General features: G+C 36.9%; 1 protein-coding gene across 3 annotated transcripts in view; it reads right to left on the minus strand.

Moving 5' to 3' along the window:
* LOC126756216 (zwei Ig domain protein zig-8) overlaps nucleotides 1–21,674 on the minus strand; it is a 338,607-nt gene that overhangs the window by 43,360 nt on the left and 273,573 nt on the right. For 2 of the 3 annotated variants that reach the window (XM_050469111.1, XM_050469109.1), the window contains 2 exons: nucleotides 2,459–2,583; nucleotides 307–393 (listed from right to left, as the gene is read on the minus strand). In XM_050469111.1, coding sequence (XP_050325068.1) covers nucleotides 307–393; nucleotides 2,459–2,583 — 212 coding nt within the window. The remainder of the gene's footprint in view (nucleotides 1–306; nucleotides 394–2,458; nucleotides 2,584–21,674) is intronic. The other variant, XM_050469112.1, reaches the window with a different exon arrangement.

Consider the following 21,674-nt stretch of genomic DNA (forward strand, 5'->3'; position numbering starts at 1 on the left):
TGTAAATTAAATTAATTAGCCTGCAAATATTATATCCAACAGCGTTAATTGCGTATAGATCGAAGGTCATGCAGGCGTGTTGATTTCTAATAATTTCGTTGCAAAATTTATAACACGCAAACAAAAATAAAAATACAAGCCAGTCAGAAAAAAGTAATAAATAAATAAATATTAAAAAAAGTAAAAAAGTGAAAACATGCACAAAAAATGTTTTTATTATTGGAAAATAAATATTGTTAATTAATTATTGTATTTACATTGAAATAAAAAAGGGAATAAACATCAAACATTTTTTCTTAAACAAACCCAATTTACACCCACTCTATCCACGCCGGACACTTTGCAAACCAGAAATGCGGTGCCACCCAACTGGACGGTCGTGTTGTGCGCCATCTGCTGAAACGAAAGCAATGTGGATGGATGGATAGGTGAGGGAGAGTGGGGAAATGCGGAATGTGGTTGATTAGTAAAAAGGAAATTCGATATATTTTAATTTGATATGTGTTATTATAATATGCCTCTGTCTACAAACCACACTAAAAGATTTTGTGATGTAGATTAAATATCAATTACAATTATGATTGACTTAACAGCTAGCACTGGTGTTTATTTATTTTCAATAATTCTATTCATCAATTGACGATCATAATATCATGTCAACACGCTAAGAATGAATATCAGTACTTTGGGTAGGACCTGGTTATCCTATCCCCTTAATAATGTAATTTAATTTTTAAGGTCACAACGTGAAATATGGCTCATGTTGGTGTTGTAACGGGTATCTATACCCCGTTAGGATGGGGAAGATTAGATAAGTTTAACCCCAAGAAAAGTGTGGTTTCAACGAGGTCGGACTAAAGGGAAAAGGGTGTCAGATTAGTAGGGTTAGTGGGGCATGCAAGGAGGCGGCCAGTGTCATGCGGTTACTCATAGTACGTAGAACTTATATTAGATATGTCGGGGTCTTTTCTGGATAAATAGGAGTTTAACCTGCTACAGTATCCATTAGGAAGCTGCACAAGGGTTACTCTCGTTTCTCACGGCAACTCGAGCTCTTCATGTTCAATGGTGGGTGGTTCGACACCAAGTACGCCATTCACTGAGGGGGAATCGGTGAAGGTGTTGATGGTTCCACTGTGAATGGCGGTCAGTGCCTGTCAGAAGTTAGTTGTGTCCGAAGTCTGGTCGGCGTATTGTTTGATGTTGTCGACATAGTTGTGGAATGACCTCTTGATGCTCCTAGAAGGCGGTTCCGCTTCAAGCAGGTGACTGCAGGGATGATTTTTGCGAAAGTATACCAGCAGGAACTGCTTGGAGAGGAGTTCATTATGCTCCTTAACTGGGAGCATACGGGCCTCACTATGCAGGTGTTCGATACGAGACATCAAGAGGCATCCTATTGTAGTTCGGAGTACAGTGTTCTGACAAGTTTGGAGCTTATTCGTCTGCGTTTCGCTGCATCCATGCGACCACATTTGTGCGGCGCAGTTAAGAACCTGATGGTCGATTGGCTTATAAGTTGTTAACAATGTTGCTTTGTCCTTTCACCATGTGCTGCCGGCCAGCGACTTGAGGATTTTGTTGTGCCTCTGTACTTTGGAGATAATCGCTGTCGTTTGGTTAGTTAAGGAACACAGACTGTCAAAAGTCACAGTTACAATTTTAGGATTATTGACGTTGGGATCTACCGACTGCAAAATTAAGGTCAAGTCTGTACGCCTTCGTCCAGTTTGTGAACATGGTCGCTGTGGATTTAGTGGGGGAGAATTTTAAGTTCAATTCAGGGAGGAAACGAGAAGGTGGTTATTAACGCTGAGTTTACATGGCGCTCCTTTTCGGTGTGTATTTCATCGTAACGTAATAGATGAATAAACTTATATTTGAGAAGCGGGGTTAAGCTTACACTTAGCACTACAAAGAAATTGTACCTTCAGGCAGAGATACTGTTATGAGGACTGGGTTTTTCGGGGATGTTTAAGCCGAAATTAATATACGTTTCAGCAACCTTAGCTAAAGCTTTGGCCTTGGTGGTAAATACTGTATTGGTCTTCACATTTTTGACTACTTTTTGATATAAAATTTGCTCTAAGCAAAAATATCAACCAATATAAAGCTCATGTTCGAAAGCACAGGAGAACTGCCTTGCTTACTCTTTGTGCTCTTTGGTGGTATTCTCTTTTGGCTGGTTGCAATCAATTATAGATCGAACTCAGCTTTCCATAAAATATTTTACAAACGATTAAATATTTTCTAACATAACATGATATTTAATTTCACTTTGCGATTATTAAATTATGAATGTGTAGTAGAAATGATGCACTGTTTAAAACATTTATATAGAATATATATATTTTTTCAATATATATATTTTTTTTGGTATAAACGGCATGTTGTTGGTTTTGATTTTCATATGAAGTATTTACTAAAATTTAATTTAAATTTCTGCCCCAAAACTAACCTCACTATCCTCGAACATCGGACTGTCACTTGTGTCGAGATTGTTATCCAATTTTGAATCGGGATTTATACCGCCTCGCATCCATAGCTTCTTCCAGTCGCTATCGGTGAGTATTGATTTTTGTTCTGGAATTAAAAAGAACAATATAAAAAACATAAATATAAACTCATGAATATTTCAATAATAAACAATGTTTTTATTACTGCTAAAAATGGACTTAGATTATTAGAAAATTTACTCGAAGTACCAGGGAAATTCGTACTCTAAATAATCAAATCATAATAATAAATCAATTAATATTAATTAGTAAATTCAAAACAGAATAAATTTTTGCCAGCTCTAATTATTTCGAAAGGAATTTAAGTAATTCGATTTATTTGAGAAAAAAAATTAATAATAGCACAGTAAGAGCAAAATAAACTGCTTTTGATGCGAGAATTATTTGGAATGCTTGAAAAAGGGGCAGGAATTTCAGTAGTTGAAAAAACCAGTAAATTGACGCAGGAATTGTTGTAATAATTATTGCTCAGAAAGGGCAGCACCGAAGGAATGTAATCGATTAAGACGATGACGCTGATATGAAACGCATTAGTGCTGCTTGAAAGGAAAAATTGAGAATTAAAGAAAAAACGAGAAATGAAGAGAGTGGAATTCAACTGTTCAATATCGTACTTTGTTGTGCTCAATAAAATTTTCAATTTATCAGACAGGCAATGCTGTAATGAGTGGGTGTGGCGATTGGTGTTGACACGCCTGCGAATGCCACTAAGAGCACACACAACATAAAATTTATTAAAAAACGATGATTTATGAATTGTGAAACCAAAAAAAAAAATAAAGCAATCAAATGTGTCTGGGAGTACGCCACACAGTAGCAATGTAATTAAATGTAATTACTACCTATGAGGTCAACAGGGCGTATGAGTGATATTAATTTAAGGTTTGGTTTGGTTTTAATAACAATTTGATTAATTGTGCAAACCAAACAATAAAAACTAGTAATCTCGAATATAAATATGCTTAAATTACCCAAGTATTAATAGAAAGTGATTAGTAATAATTGATAAATAACGAAAACTATTGACTGTTAATGACAGCTAGCAAGCTCCTTAATTATACTTAGGACAGCACTTCTGCTCTATTGTGAAACTCAGCATTTCTGATGACATTTTTTATATATGGTGATGCAAGGTTTATAATTATTTTTAATGGGTTAGAAGGGTTTACGGGTTTCAAGAAATCGATTTTGTTTACTGTCTTGTTAAATTCTATAACACCTATGGAATATTATCCTAAATCTTCAGTTGATCCGGGTAATAGTTTCGGAGATATTGCCTTGAAACTTGTGCGCTCGAGGCTAGCTATGCTACGTGCACTTTCTTTAAACGCGTTTTTCTCGAAACCGTGTTTATGAAGTAAATTGGCAACTGCTCAACCGATCTTCATACAGTTTTACACAGATCTTTGAGATACAATTCTTAAAGACTTGGACGAAGAATTTTTTGACGATTATTCGGAAAAAAATGACGTGAAATTTCAGTGATACATTAATTTTTCTTTAAAAATATCTGCTGAAATTTCAATTTTCAGTCTTTTTTTCCTTCATCCAAGTTCTTAGTTTAGGTTTTACTTACCTTAGATCCTGCCGACGCAAGCGCAGAAATGGTATCGCAATAAACGAGTTTAAAATATTTTTTTCCAAAAATTTCAGAATTTCTTTGTTAATAATGTATATTTGTAATAAAAAAATAAATTCTAATAAAATATTTCGTTTTTTATGTGAGGAAAAAATTTTTGAAAAGGGCTGTTTTTTATCCGAGGAAATCCATGTAACCCCTTAAATAATACTATTGCAATTGTTTTTCTTACAAAAACGTTTGAAAACCACTAACTAAAAGTGATCGGAATATTAAGTGTTAAAAATATCTCAACTTTTTTACTGTCACTTCTTTGCAGTCAAATATTTGTGACTACAAGGCTGAGGTAACTTCGATCTTGCATTTTCGGACAACCAGGTGAACTAGGGACAATGGAACTAAGCGCTTGAATCGATGTCTGGTAGCTGAATGGAAGATCCAACTATACGAGTGTTTCTGTCTTCACAAAGAAATCCCTAATACTCTGAGTATGATATCTTTTTTTTTTGGAAAATTGCAACAGAACCTAACTTAGTCTCCGTTTATCAATTTTAAAAGCAAAATAAATAAACTTCAAATTGTCTGCTGCAATATTTAATTTTAAATAAATACGCTGATGCTAGTCAGAATTTGGGGTTATTCAGATACCGTCATATGTCTGCGTGGAGTAGTTCTGACTTCGGTTCGTCATAACAATAACGGTATGTTATTATTTTACAGAACTTCAAACTTAAAATCAGCACTTCATACTTTAAGCGTTCAAAAAAGAGTAAAAATATGTTCAGAAATATATAGCATATGAAGGAAAATACATTTATTTGCACTGAACTTTCCAAATCAATCCCTTATTACTTCTTACATCTCTTCCATACAATTTTCTGTGTTGACAATGAAAACTAAAAACAAGTTTCGCGAACTTTTCCAGCAAAAACAACATTGAATCAGAACAATTGACCTCTCATAATGAATACGGAAAAATCATTAGAGCCTATGACACTGGCATAAAATATTTGATCCTATTATAGCAAATGCGACATAAATGAGCAAGAACAGCAACAAAGAAAATTTTTACTGGCAATACGAGTGAGCGCATTTATTTCTGCGATTTGCGCAGCAGAATGAATATACAAAGTTGTATATATGTATAGATGTTGTTTTTATTGTACTTAGTATGTGTGATGTCACTAACACCAGCGTCAACACATGACACAAGTCCCTCAAGCAAACAAAGGAAATTATGCGAGAAATAAGAACACCATTGACTTTTGTCATAAACTGACACGACGGTGAACTCATCTGCATTAGGGTGGTGCCCAGACGTAGGCAAACAATTTTTACTGAATTTTTTAATACAATAAACAAGGTATGAGAATACACTATTCAAAAAACTCTTCTCTTTTTTGTCGCATAAAAATTTTCTAGTTCCTCAGTAGATGAGATATCGCTTCAAGGAGCAGCGGTATAATCTCCGAAAGAATGTTTCAGATCGAATCACTTTAGCTTACAGCTGCCATTCCAACTGACCGATCAAAATCAAGGTTTTGTTTGGATTCTTTGCTGTTTGTGGAGGGTATTATAGCTTCGTCGCAACCGAAGTTAACGTTTTTTTCTTCTTGTTTTAATAATAAAGTCTACTGAGGTTTTATGCTAAAAAACTTTTTCATATGCTAATTTGTGCAACACCCTAATATTCATAAATAATGACTGTAATGAGTATAGGAAATCTACATAGAAGTCAAGTGTGGTTTCCACGTCGCTCATTTGTATGAGTGTATGCTCTCATTATTGAATCGAAGCGAAGCTAACAAGAGCAGTTGGTAGGCATATTTCAGCTACGTTGGCGACATAACCTCAAACGTCCTTAACACGCGCGCAAGTGAACCCCACACTTCCACATGCAAGCGCACAACACTTCTTTCATTGTGTATTCGCTTGCCATGAGAAATAGTTGAATCGACGCTTGTAACGGCTACCAACACCTACACGCACATTGACACTCACACATATACACAATCACTAGTGTAGTTTCCAAACAGGAGCAGTACGAGTGAGGCCAAATAGTACGGGGTGAGCCACAACGATGACAGAGTGCTTCGTTAATGCTAACAATGAAAAGATCGGCTGTTGATAGCCATGAAAGTGCCGGTCGGAGAGAAAAATTCTGCGAAAGAGGAGAATCAAATAGTCAAAGGGACAGCACAGCACAATGACGGCTGCGAGACAACGAAACAAGGTGCTTTATGAAAATAAATACAACACAAGGCAGCAGTTGAGGGGAAAGAGCTGCAGTGAGTGAGGGAAAGACAACGAATTTACGACCATAAATAATATACTTTTATCATCCGATATGACGCTTTATTATTTCAGCACCACGGATTCGCTATGCCGAACACACATACACGCACTAAATCGCCGACACTGCGGGTTGGGCGATTGCTGGCTTTTAGACACGAATAGTTGGTAAGTCAGTGAGTGCTGTGTGTTATAATAGTTGTTTGGACGCGAACCATACAAAGTGATAGGCAGGCAGGCAGCAATTGGCGGCGACAGTTGTTGGGCGGCAGCGGAAGCGGATAGGCATGTGCCACTGTATGTGGGCAAATCGACAAAGCAAGGCACACGAAAGCAACTTGGCTACGTGTGCAACTAAAATAAAACAAACCGAGCGGTGATATGGTCAGCTGGCGCAGCAGCGTGTGGTCTGTTCGTCGTGTTAAAGACAAAAGCTCAAGTCGTGCAAATCACAAAGGAAATACATAGATAAGTGTCTATATGCTAGAAAAAAATAAAATAAAATATATGAGAGAATATAAAAATGACACTCGCAGGTAGCGCTGTCGCTCACGACTCTACCCAACACACGTACACACTTGCAAAAGCAGGCCATAAGCACCATTTTTAGCTGCGCCAGTGCCTGCGTCATGTTGGTCTGTCGCTGCCATTGGACAAATCTGCTTTTGAAAGATAACAAATGTACAAGTGTTAGCTGTGCCAAATGCTCGCGCCGCCTGCAATTCGCACTGGCTTACCTTGTAAGCGTCCTGACTAATGGCTTATGCATTTGTATTCAGGCTGGATTTACTCATACTTTGTCGGTTGGCAAGGCGCTGCGTTACGTTTATATTGAAAATAATGTTTCGTTTGTAATTTATGTTGTCGCAGTTGTTGCTGTTTTGCTCGCTTTGTGCTCATTTCGGTTGCAAATTATGGCAAACGTGCAAGTGAATTATTTAGAATTTTTATCTACTATAATGTGACGTAAGGAAAATGAATGTTTAAAGCGGGCAGCTGGAACTACCAAATTAGATTAAGCGGAATATAGTACCGTTGTGCTACACTCAGACACAGACTGCTTATCGTATGGTAGCGTTGAAGAAAGTGGGGAGTGTAAGAAGAAAGTGAGTTAAACGAAGCTATTAAAGTTAAGTGAAACTATTATCATGTTTTGTTACTCGATTTTACTCTTTTTCTTCAGCAGACTTTGACAGACTTTTGAAGAAGAATTGACGTTCGAGGTGCACGATCCACTGTAGATGATCCATTTTACAAAGATGCAGCGCTACAGCGCTTCCCAGAAACTAAATCCTGTTCGAAAGGAAAATATGCTGGAAATTTTATACATTTAATGGAACCTGCGAGACCTTTTCATTTAAGGAGTATCACAGAAGAGTCGTAAGCAAATGTGGACCCCCTCTACCACGCAGGCAAGAACTACAATAACAAAGAGCATATTAAGCTGATATTGAGTAACACCAAAAGCTTCGTCAGCATCGGGAAGGACCTCTCCAGGTCGTTCGATACCAAATGAGGTTTTAGAAAACGCGACTCCTTTTCGTACGACTTCTTCAATCTACTCTTGGAGAAAATAATTCGAGCTGCAGAGTTTAATCGAGCAGGTACAATCTTCTACAAAAAAGTACAACTGCTGGATCTAGTAATGAACGAGAATAAGACGAAATATCCCCTGTCATCAAACGAACAGTCGTCGCGCTCTCGACTTGGCTCCCATGTCACTTTTGAGAGTTACAACTTCGAAGTCGTGGAAAAAAACATTTATCTTGTACCCAATATTAACACCAACAACAACGTTAGCATCGAAACTCAGTGCAGAATGGCTCTTGCCAACAGGAGCTACTTCGGACTGAGTAGGAAACTGAGAAGTAAAGTCTCCTCTCGACGAACAAAGGCCAAAATCTACGAATCAGCCCCGTCCTGTGCCTCCTGTATATTGTAGTGCATGGACGATGACAACATCTAATTAGTCGGCGTTACGAGTTTTCGAGAGAAAGGTTCTGTGGAAGATTTATGTTCCTTCGCGCATTGGAAACGGCGAACACAAAATTTGAAGGAACGATGAGCTGTACGAGATATTCGACAATTTTGACATAGATCAGCGAATTAAGGGACAGCGGCTGCGCTCGATAAGACTTGTCGTCCTAATGGACGCTTTGAAGATTTGAAGAGGAAGAACTCCACCTCTTTGGAAAGACCAGGTCGAGAAGGACCTGACCTGGGCACACTTTGGATCTCCAATTAGCTATAACCGTTTAATCGGTGTCTACGGCAATAAAGGAATCCAGGAACATTAATAAAAAGGTAGACGATAGAGAAAACTTTGGCCTATTTAAATCTTGCAAACGAACAGCAGATTCGATAGTTCGAGCAGCCATGGATCGGCTACTCACCGAAGACGCATTTGCTGCTGGGGTGAAGAGTATCGAGAAAGACCTGATGGGTTCATTCGCCAACAACTTGGACTGTGTTCCTGCACTTTATAGAAGATTTTGCCGAAGGATTTTAGTTTGCGGGTTTACAAAATCCAACTTATGCAAGAATTGAAGGCTAACGACCATCAAAAGCGTCGCACGTTCGGTTAATGGATACAAACCGAGTTGGCTGCATGATCCCAGAGGGAATGATTGGTTCATATTGCTTCAAAAATTAATGCGGAGCTACGATTAATGACTTTTTCGTGGCAAGACGATTAACTCTTTGTAGGAGCAATTGCTGTTGAAGGTGGTGAAAAATTGAGACCATATTCTGTAATTGCTTCGAGCCAGCCACAGCTCAATAATTTTTGAAACATAAAGGCAAACCCTTTTCTTTAAAAAAGCTATGGCCATAACATCAAATTAGGTGGAATTTACTTCTTTTTTAAAACCATATCAAACAAGTGAGGAAGGGCCAAGTTCGGGTGTCACCGAACATTTTATACTCTCGCATGATAAAGTGATAATCAAGATTTCATTATCCGTCATTTACATATTTTTCAAATACCGTATTTGTGTATAGTGTTATTCCACTATCATCATTGGTTCCTAATGTATATATTATACAGAGAAGGCATCAGATGGAATTCAAAATAGCCTTATATTGGAAGAAGGCGTGGTTGTGAACCGATTTCACCCATATTTCGTACATGTCATCAGGGTGTTAAAAAATATTATGTGCCGAATTTCATTGAAATCGGTCTAGTAGTTCCTGAGATATGGTTTTTGATCCATAAGTGGGCGACGCCACGGCCAGTTTCAATTTTTAAAAAAAGCCTGGGGGCAGCTTCCTTCTGCCACTTCTTCCGTAAAATTTAGTGTTTCTGACGTTTTTTGTTAGTCGGTTAACGCACTTTTAGTGATTTTGAACATAACCTTTGTATGGGAGGTGGGCGTGGTTATTATCCGATTTCTTCCATTTTTGAACTGTATATGGAAATACCTGAAGAAAACGACTCTGTAGAGTTTGGTTGACATAGCTATAATAGTTTTCGAGATATGTACAAAAAACTTAGTAGGGGGCGGGGCCACGCCCACTTTTCCAAAAAAATTAAGTCCAAATATGCCCCTCTCTAATGCGATTCTTTGCGCAAAATTTCACTTTAATATCTGCATTTATGGCTTAGTTAGACACTTCATAAGTTTTCGGTTTTCGCCATTTTGTGGGCGTGACAGTGGGCCGATTTTGCCCATCTTCGAACTTAACCATCTTATGGAACCGAGAAATACGTGTACCAAGTTTCATCATGATATCTCAATTTTTACTCAAGTTACAGCTTGCACGGACGGACGGACAGACGGACGGACAGACGGACGGACGGACAAACAGACATCCGGAGTTCAACTCTACTCGTCACCCTGATCACTTTGGTATATATAACCCTATATCTGACTCTTTTACTTTTAGGACTTACAAACAACCGTTATGTGAACAAAACTATAATACTCTCCTTAGCAACATTGTTGCGAGAATATAAAAATCACTCTTCTCAAAGTGGAATTATACCAATTACCGTCTAAATGATACTACGTTTTCATCGTGAAACCTTAATAGTAATCATTTGAAAAGATCTCAAGAGCTCGATGGGGCTTGGAATTACTGTCAACATCACTAAGAAGTACAATCAAAGTAATGTTAGGTTATATTTTATGGTTAATTCTCGCAATGGAGATCACACTCCAAAGGTTATAAACCAAAGTTATGAGGTTCATTGTATCTTTTATTGGAATTGTGAAAATTGAAAAAAAAAATGCCGAGTTCATTATTTTGTTCTTCTTTAAAGGACTATGATAGTTACCTTCCAGCAATTATTTCTTCGACTATGGCCAAATAAAACTTGCTGATAATAAAGAATTTAACGAACCTTACGCGATCTATGTACTCAGGGTCACAAGGAATTAGTGTTGCTAAGTAATCAGAGTTGAATTTGACTACACAAGCATCTGCCAGCCAGTATTAAAATAATGCAAGCGAAAGCTCCATGCTGTTCTCGGTACGATTATACGAGTATTTGGATGAGAGCGATCTTCATTGAAAGCTTCTCAGCTTGGCTGCACAGTATTCGTTAAACAACGATACAGCTTGATCAAAATTAATAAGTAATAGTGTTAGCAGCTATCTCTCTTCAGAAGACGCAGTAGTATGCAAGGACTATCGCACGTAATAAATTCACTTTCACCTAAAATATAATATATAAAAGCTGGTTAACTTTTTTAACAAACTTGAACTACTGTTTTCAATGAATGAATGAAGTAATGAATAAAATCAAAGCAAAACGTGAATTTCGGTAAGCGATAAAATTATATAAGAATGTACAAAATTCGAATATTTTCACTAGAGCCCCACTTTTTCGGCGTTTTACGATGCCTTTAATTAAAAGTGATTTTTATGCATGTACAACGCTTCCGCCTTGCCAAATCATGCTTAAGTCGCTTACTAAATGGCTATACAAAGGACCATATAAATACCCGAATAAAAGAATTGCGTATCAACCGATTTAATGCGGCACGTGGCCTACATGGCAGCGGAATGAAAAAGTTATAAAATAGTTGGAGCATTACGCAGACAAAAAAAAAATAAAAAAAAGACAAAAAATCAGTTAGAAAACTGTTTTCAGGCATACGAAATTTTGCTTTCCTTTTTTGGATTATTTTGCGTTTTTGGTTTTTTTTTTTTGTGATTCCGTTATAAAAGACAGTGAAGCGCTCATTTTTATAGCATCGTAAATTTTTATAGTTTATGATACTTGTGTGTTGTGCTACGCATACCAAAGCACTTGCGTGCATGAGTGCGATATTTAAAGCATATTTGATATATACTATATATTTATATTCCGAAAGGCTCATATAAATACATACATACATATGTATATCACATACGTTACTTGTGGTTGCCGCCTATTAGCCGGCCACTTTTTCGTATTTGCTACATAAATTTATGCCACGCCGCTTTATGCTGGCACTCATTTGTATTGGTATGATAATAGTCCTCGCATAACTTTATATTTGAGGAAAGGAAAGTTCGTGAACATAAATAACGCCCTATAATTATATGTATATTAATAAAATCAAGTGCAACGAAAATTAAACTTTTATGATCTAAAATGTTTGGCGTTTAAAACACACTCACTCACTTTATTTAAGTATTGCCGGAATTTCAAAGAATTATTATGCAGTAGTTACCTCTTATTATCTTTGATTTTATTTTAATTTGACTTAATGGGAGCTTTCATAAGCGGGGATAAGATCATAAATTATATCGACGAAACCAAAATGGTTCGTGATTAGTTGCAGTATCAAGGCGTTAGACAATCGAATCGATTTTATCGAAGCAAAACTGTAAATTATGGAATATTTTCTCTTTACTGGTGGCCATCTTTGACACCTGCTCAAGCCATATTGAGTCAAGCATTCACAAAAACATTTAGAAGTTTTTAAAGTCACACTTTTAAGTAAGTATGAGCTATTTGGCTTTCATAGAGAGTTCCGTATACTGAGAATTTATCCAGATGATACTTACGATACTGCATTCAAAGATGAATAGTGGATATGACTTTTACATTATCTTCAATTTTTGGCTAAAACTCTAAAGCATCTCGGACATTTGCGGTTCCATTGCAATTTTTGAAACCAAGTTTTCTTAAGTCTTTCTCGATTTTGTGAATTCATCTTGATCGTAACTGTGCTTAGTGGTGAATGTTGTGACCTCTACAGTTTTCTTCTGCGTGCTTTTGTTGTCTATTTTCGTTACATGGTTGAGTCATCTTAGTCGCTGTGCTGTGAGAAAGTGTATTTTCACCCTTTAGCTTACAAGCTTTTCAAGCTTATAGTTCCATCATTTACGCCGCTTCTTTGGAAACTTTTTATTTCAGTTTTATCCTTTTCGGGTGGCGTTCATGATTCTGATCCGTAGCATAACACTGATTGATTAATTGCTGCACAGTTCGACTAGGGACGTGTAAGGCCTTCGATACTCAGGCTTGTTGAGTTATCGGTACTAAGCTCATATAAGTAAAGACTTTGACAGTTTCAAAGGCGTATTTGGTCAATTTGCACTTTTGGTGCTGATTTTGGTGGACACCATCATGTATTTATTTCTTTCTTCGCTAACTCTGAGAAGAAGTTGGTCAGTTGTACCTTCAATATCAGCGAAAGTTTTAGATAGTACGTGGAAATATTTGGTGACAATAGAGACGTCGTCCGGGCATAACAATATTTGCGTAGTTCTATTTAATTTTTGTCCAGTTCTTTTGTGTGATTTCTTTCCTCAATGGCTCAGCATCATTGTGTTGATGATTGTGTATGATTGTATATCTTCCTGTCTTACTAAAGTTTTAGTTCTGAGGAATTTGGAATTACTGTTTGTTATCATTTTTTATACGCTTTCGTGTAACAATTCTAATACATTATTTTAGTACTCTGCAAATCCGAAATTTTCCTCTTTTTAAAAGAATAAATAGTATATTTAATCAATACTGTGCCCATAAAATCAGTATATAGACTATTTGAGGGTGAAAAAAGTTGGTCTATTGTTGATTTCTCGTCCTAGATTGCTGGTCGTTAAAATCATTATACAGGGCGTTCGGATCTTTCCTCATGGCTTCCATTTAATTTTTATGACTTGACTTGATCGCTATTACTTACTTTCTGTATTTACATATATGTTTGTTAAAATTTATATATCTCTGTGAACGGATCTTTGATAGTCATACCATGCAAATAAAACGTAGATTATTGTAAACTTAAAATTTGTTCTTTTTCTTCCTTCAAAAATTTGGTAAGGACATAAAATCTAAAAATATTTATCAGTATCGCAGGTTATGTCATTATTTGTAAAGGCCTTTGGACGTTCAGTTTTACCCAGCACTGAAACTGAACTCACAGTTAATGCGTGTTATCAAGTAACTAATGTGTTTTGTGATTTACTTTGCAGCATTTAAATAATCACAACATTTCAAATAAAACTAAAATGGTAAGCTTATATACCTCGATATATTATATATATACATATATTGTATGTATATTCACAGCTCAGATTCAACTTTGACTGAATGTTAAAATTCTTTTGGCTTCATGCGCCCACCTGCTGGGCTGCCATATTTGCAGGTGGACACAGTCATCACCTTTGGTAATGCAAAAACTTTGTGGGTAGAGAACTCATTTGCACTTGAAATATGAGTGCTGCGCTGAGCTGCAGTTCGACAAACAAAAAACTTGGTGGATATTGATTTTCGAACACCTAAAAAGGTCAAAAGTTGGTTGGAGGATGAGTGGTAAGCTGTTGCTTTAAATATTAGAAGAAACAAATTCGAAAGGAATTTGAGTAATAGGATTAGGTTTGTACAAATATTAGTGTACATCCACTTCATATATTGGAGGGAGAAAGACAAGTCACACGCCTGTTTCTGTTTTCATTGCTGCAAGTCTTATGGTTAAATTGGTTTGGGTCAGAAGTGACAAACTAGATAAAAAAAATGGTCAAAAGTGAAATTAAAATGAAATATTTAAAATATTAATTATTCTATTTGTAAAGTCACATCATTATACTCGGAACAGAGTATTTTAAGTTAATCATGAAATTGATAACACCCAGAAGGAAACTTCGGATACCCTATAAAGTCTACATACATATATACTACTGTGGGCAAAAAATAGTCTTAATATGTCTTATAGACTTAAATAATTTAAATATCGCTCGAAAACCCATTCGTCGAAATATTTTTTTTCTAGGTTGGTATGACTGTGAGTAACACATGGGGCACATTTCATATCAAAATAATTATTTATAGTCATAAAGTGCATTCGGCGATTTTTACGAAGAGTGAAATTACTCAACAGATGAGTTTCATTCAATTTTGTGTAAGTAATAAAATTTCTGGAGCCGAAGAGTTCAGAATGTTGGAAAAGGCTTTTGATGACAAATGTTTGCGGCGAGCAAGTGCTTCTTATTGGTACTAATTATTTAAAGAGCATCGAGAACGTGTTGGCAACGAACCACGTCCAGGACGGTGAGTAAAATAAAGAAATTGGTGCTTGAGAATCGATGGTTAACAGTCAGAGATCTTACCGTCATCGTTGGAATATCGGAAGAATCAGTGAAAAGCCATTTGAAAGGTTATTTGGGTCCAAAAACGATTGGTTTCAAAATGCTTTCCGAATTGCAGGATATCATGAAACGTTTTATTAATGGTGATCCATGCTTACGACCATCACAAAGATGAGCCGAAGCCGAAAAAAACACGTCCATGCAGATCAAAAATGATGGTCATGTTAACAGTTTTCTTCGTTCATTGAGATGTAGTCCGCTCCGCATTCCTTTCTTCTATTTGAGCGTTATGCGCCGTTTGCGCGAAGATATTTGTTGAAATAGGCCGGAATTATGGACCGACAAGTCTTGGTTTTTCCACCACGATAATGGACCGTCGCATACTGCATTGATTTGTTGGGAGTCTTTCGCTATATTTTCAAACAATGTCCTGCCGCAACCACCATTAACGTCTGATTTAGCTCCGTGTGACTTCTGGCTATTCAGCAAACTAAAACGACTCCTCCGAGGAAACTGTCTTAAGTCAATGACTCAATGACTCGCTTTTTTCGATATGTAAATGTTAATTTGTGAGAGCTCAAATTATCTTGATTACGGGAGAACTCTCTGTTATTTTTTGCTCTTACCATTTCCAGCATATAATTGTAATAAACAAAGCTTCTGCCATTTTTTTTTAACTACCATGCATGTGGAGAATATTCGTATTTACCTTCGTGATTGACGACTAAGCGTTTGAAGTGTCATGCAGTGCATATTGGCGGTTTTACTTTTTTATACGTTTTATATCTTTAAATATATTGATAAGGGTTACACTGAAATACATTGAACATTTCAATTAATCATTTGGGGTCTGAATATATTTGCTCCTTTTAACTCTTTGAAGATAAATTTTAGAATTTCAAAAAATAATTTCTGGATTTAATTTTTCCAAAATATAACTTCTTAATACAGGTACAAACAAAGTTTTTAGGTCAAAAATCATTAAATACAAATTTTTGGATTTAAATTTTTAAATTTATCATTTGATTTTCAGGTATTTGTAAGCATAAACGCTTCCTTTTCTATGAAATTATAGCTGCCAATTAATTTCTGCTGCCAGAAGCTCTCGAATTTGTAATTCTCAAACATTTTTTGTAAATATTTACGCAAGCATTGTTTCAACCGAAAAGCATAAATGCACTGAGGTATATCTATACATACACAGTAATTTATCCACAAATACCTTGGGCCCGAGCGAACTCTGGAATATAATTGTTTTGGTAGTTGGGGGAAAAATAATGTTTCATTTTTAATCCTTAAACAAAATATATGCCTCATATATTTATTACACACTGTAGGCATAAAGAAACATAAAGGGCGGCGCAAGATAAGAATAAGCACAAGAAAGCGGTTCCCTGTAGAAACCTCATATCTCCACCTACGCACACATAGAAAGATAGGCGCTTTAAGCAAATATTTACTTTTCACTTTTCTGCTTGGCGTTCTCCACTTGAGCAGTAGCTCACGAAAGCGGGGAATAACTTAACTTTGCTGCAAATTCATTTGGGTGGGCACAGCCGAGCGTGGCAGGCACATAGGACATGCAGATAATAGGCGTAATGAAGAATACACTAGGGAGAGATTAGTAAGAATAAGCATGCGCCAACAACAAAGCAGCAAGCACACGAGCAGGAAGAGCGAAATAACTTAAAAAAGGGAAATGCGCAAAAGTTATTCATTTGTATGGGGCAGAAGACTTGCGTAAGAAAGAAGAAGAGCAATTACCAAACCAAACTAACTGCCTCCCCTACAACAAAACCAACAAGTGTTATGTTGCTTAACGATTTGCTCGCCCCAATGCACGCCCACCGTTGTACCGAGTACATTAGAGGCGAATGTGTGAGCCCCTAAATGGGGCGTTGTGGCCGCTTCGTGCGCGTCCTGCTGCTTAACGGTGCTTGCGGCAAAGTGGCAATAGAATTTTGATATTATTTACGATGCGCGTACGTTATTTGACCTTAGCGGCCGAGCATAAATTATCAGTACGCATTCATGTACAGAGCTCGAACGGTCGCACAGAACCTTTATGCGCACAGAGGCTTATTGAAAAGGGCGCACCGCTAAACACCATCACGCGGATTATCGACCAAATTATGGCGATTTTATGTGGGTATGGAGTTTCAAATTTATTTGCTATTTATGTGTCTGCATAAAGAGGAGAAGACCGACGGCGCAGACCTGCAGCACAATAAATAGCTGCCCCTACCGAGTGTAAGTTGAACCTGGCAACCAAACTCGCTTCTTTTCATACTTAAAGCGCGCTCCAATTTTAGATACAAACATATTTTATTATATATTATATGCGCGGTCTGAGATACAGTACCTTTTTCCGAAGCTTTAAGGTAGGAGCACCATGCGAGAGGTATATTTGTGGCTTCTTTCTCACATAATGCGTTTTTGGCCGCACATAAATAAAGGTTTACTCAAGCAAACTTATTTACGTATGTGAAATGTGTATTTTAACATATTAGCGGAGTTAAGTTTCAGCCCAAAATGAGTATGTTAAAAGCGCCTAAAGGTAGGCAGCAGTAACACTACTTCCTAACTAAATTCAGATATTTTTCAAATACATAAATCTCTTTTAAAGCTCTCTTCAATCTTATTTGGGCAGCGTAAGTAGATAATTTTTTTCGTGCAGAGAAATAATCATTTCAAGCTAATACATTTGGAGTCGCCTAAAATAAATGTAAGATATTAACATTGGCTCTATTTCTTAAAATAACCGTACATTTGTATTCTCAAATATTTTTGTATGTCATATTAAAAGCGAGTAGTAGAAGTTGGAATAGCAATAACCCTAAGGAGCATGCATCAGCTTCTTTGTAAAATATGGTCGGACGAAAGCATGCCGGTCGATTGGAGTTTAAGTGTGCTCTGCCCAATCCACAAAAAGGGAGACCCCACAATCTGCGCCAACTACCGTGGGATAAGCCTCCTCAACATCGCATATAAGGTTCTATCGAGCGTATTGCGTGAAAGATTAAAGCCCACCGTCAACAAACTGATTGGACCTTATCAGTGTGGCTTTAGAGCTGACAAATCAACAACCGACCAGATATTCACCATGCGGCAATCTTGGAAAGAAGCCGTGAAAAGAGAATCGAACACATCATCTATTCGTCGATTTCAAAGCTGCATTTGACAACGCAAAAAGGAGCTTTATGTCGCTATGTCTGAATTTCGTATACCCGCAAAAATAATATGGCTCTGTAAACTAACGTTAAGCAATAACAAAGGCACCGTCAAGATCGGGAAGGACCTTTCAGAACCGTTCGATACCAAACGAGGTTTCAGACAAGGCGACTCCCTATCGCGCAACTTCTTTAATCTACTGCTGGAGAAAATAGTTCGAGCTACAGATCTGAATAGAGAAGGCACAATATTCTATAAGAGTGTACAGTTGCTGGTGAACGCCTATGATCTTGATATCATTGGCCTCAACAACCGCACCATTAGTTCTATTTTTTCCAGGCTGGATAAGTAAGCGAAGCAAATGGGTCTAGTAATGAAGGAGTCCAGCTCTAAAAGTACTCAACGCAGTGCTCACCGGGGAAAGCGGAGAAAGAGGAAGACCTCCAATCCTTCGGATAAACCAGGTGGAGAATGACCTGACTACACTAAGAGTCTTCCAATTGGCGCCAAACAGCGAAAAGGAATAACGACTGACGCGAAGTTCGACTATTTTATTTAATATGATTTTAATCGAAGAGAATTTACCCGTTACAGAAATCTTCCAACTTTTCGATAAAATTATAGCTCCGCTTTGACGACTACTTCTTCATTATCGCTAAATTTCTTTTCAGTGGGTCGGTTCGTTTGGTTCGCTAACCTATTTAAAGATCGCGCTTGGACTACTTTATGTATTCCTTTGTGAAGCCATAAATCAGTTTCAGATGATCTAACTCATGTACTGTGCCGCAAACCGGAGTTGCTGGCATTAAGGTAGCGGTAGATTTATTGATCCCAATGCTACCTTCTACAGAGGAATAACTATCCACTCTAATAACAGGGTGCCAATAGTAGCCTCGCACTTACTAATATTGCATTCAAGGCTGATTAAGGAATGCCTAACCATGTTGTCAATGGCATGGAGTCACTTTGTGATAAAACTGCTACGAGTGCACAGAGGAATTGCAGTAACTGTTAGGCTGACGAGGTTTGTGGTTACTTCGCTGCTCTAACTGTAGCCTTTTTAGTATAAGATGATATCAAATGCCTCCGTAGGACGATTAGACATGGTTACATTCTACTTCTGGAGGAAAAAGTAATTTGCGCAAAAGAGTTAGTGCTAATATCCTATTTAATTTTTTTTTACCTTACCATTTAGTTTATATTTTGTGTAAAGTTCTGCTAGAAGATGTAAGCAAATCCTCAGAGGAATAAAATAATATTTTAATTTAAATTGAAGCCTTAGCTGTTTCTAAAATACCTCCAACGCTTAATTACCTTCAGCGCGCTTTCCTAATTCAGAAATAACGAGCCGTTTGAGTTGAATTACCGTTAACCTAACTTAGTCAAAGTTTCAAACTAAACAAGCTATCAATGGAGTTTGATTAACATAGCTGGGGAATTCCAATAGTTACTATCTTGAAAGTTTATTGACAGAGATTAAAGCGGAATTAATTATAATGTAATAAAAGAAAATTAGAGGGAAAATTTATTTCAATCTTACCGTAAAACAAAAGTGAATCACAAATGAGAGAGCGGGTTACGTCTATGAGAGCATTACATAAAATTTTAATCAAACAGTATAAATAAATTTTATAGACATATGTATGTACAACTATGTATGCAAAAAATATAATTAGTATACAGTTATGAGTTCTTATAATGGGTTGTCAAAAAAGTCTTGCGGTGTTTTTATTGATATTTTTTTTTATTGAAATTGAAATGAATTTTTGATGACTCATGCCCAGCTCTTAACCGATGCTACGGCTGCTGCTATGCCGGTCTCTTTCGACCAATTCAGCGATTTTATCGCAGGTTTCGACGACAGGCCTTCCGGAGCGTGGCGCATCTTCGACCACCTCTACACCTGAACGAAAACGTTGAAACCATCGTTGTGAGGTGGAAATGGAAACTGTATCGGGTCCATAAACTGCACAAATTTTATTGGCGGCTTGAGATGCATTTTTGCCTTTATCGTAGTAGTAGTGTAAAATATGCCGTATTTTCTCTTTATTTTGCTCCATGTTTGCGACGCTATAACTCACGAACGACTTAAAAGAAACGACAATCAATCAAACACGTGTTAGCGCTTGAAATGAGCTTTCCAAAAAGGTATAGCATGACCCGATGTGACGAATAAAACTAGAACTACGCGATTTCAGCGCCAACTAGCGAAAATACCGCAAGACTTTTTTGATTACACTATTAACAAATAAAAAAATTAAACCCGACCATGCGACGCTATTTCCCTTGAACCCTCGGAAATTACACTAGTAATCTTAACAAAACAAGTTCTGTTTAAGGAAATTTTCGACTCGCGTAAAAATCAAGGCTGTTTCTTTGAAAATTTTCGGATAACTTGAAAATTTAGAACAATATTCTAGAGGTGTTGTAGAATTTAATAAGATAATAAAGAAAATAGATTTTTTGAAACCCGTAAACCCATGTAACCCCTTAAATTAGTTCAAAACTATTTTTGCTACTTTAGTCAATTAGTATAACCTCTTATCAATACATATAAACATTCGATTAATTGTGAACATACCAGTTGTGTGTTCTATTCGTCACTCTCAACAAAGTTTGGCTAAAAGCAGAATTTGCATGTTTAAAAATACATTTCCTGCCTTCGATTTACATATTTACTTATCTACTAAATATTTTTTTATACTCTCGCAACAATGTTGCTAAGGAGAGTATTATAGTTTTGTATAACGGTTGTTTGTAAGTCCTAAAACTAAAAGAGTCAGATATAGGGTTATATATACCAAAGTGATCAACTTGACGAGTAGAGTTGAAATCCGGATGTCTGTCCGTCCGTCCGTCCGTCTGTCCGTCCGTCCGTGCAAGTGTAACTTGAGTAAAAAAATTTGAGATATCAATGAAATGGTACACGTATTATGGCTCCATAAAAGGTTAAGTTCGAAGATGGGCAAAATCATTTTACTGCCACGCCCACAAAATGGCGGAAACCGAAAACCTATAAAGTGTCATTTAAGCCATAAATAAGGATATTAAAGTGAAATTTGGCACAAAGGATCGCATTAGGGAGGGACATATTTGGAAGTAATTTTTTGGAAGTAATCTTTTTATTTCCATATACAGTTCAAAAATGGAAGAAATCGGATAATAACCACGCCCACCTCCCATACAAAGGTTATGTTCAAAATCACTAAAAGTGCGTTAACCGACTAACAAAAACGTCAGAAACACTAAATTTTACGGAAGAAGTGGCAGAAGGAAGCTGCCCCAGGCTTTTTTTAAAAATTGAAAATGGGCGTGGCGCCGCCCACTTTGGACCAAGAACATATCTCAGGAGCTACTAGTGTGTTCGGTATTCTGATGACATGTCAATATCAATCGGTTCACAAAAGCCTTTTCCAATATAAAGCTATTTTGAATTCCATCTGATGCCTTCATGTTAATACGAGTATAAAATTGGAACCAATGATGATAGCGGAATAAAACTTACACAAATACGGTTTTTACAAATGACGGATAATGAAATCTCGATTATCACTTTACCATGCGAGAGTATAAAATGTTTGACACCCGAACTT

Source organism: Bactrocera neohumeralis, chromosome 4 (genome assembly GCF_024586455.1).
Source record: "Bactrocera neohumeralis isolate Rockhampton chromosome 4, APGP_CSIRO_Bneo_wtdbg2-racon-allhic-juicebox.fasta_v2, whole genome shotgun sequence".
In the NCBI taxonomy this organism is placed as follows: Eukaryota; Metazoa; Arthropoda; class Insecta; order Diptera; family Tephritidae; genus Bactrocera; species Bactrocera neohumeralis.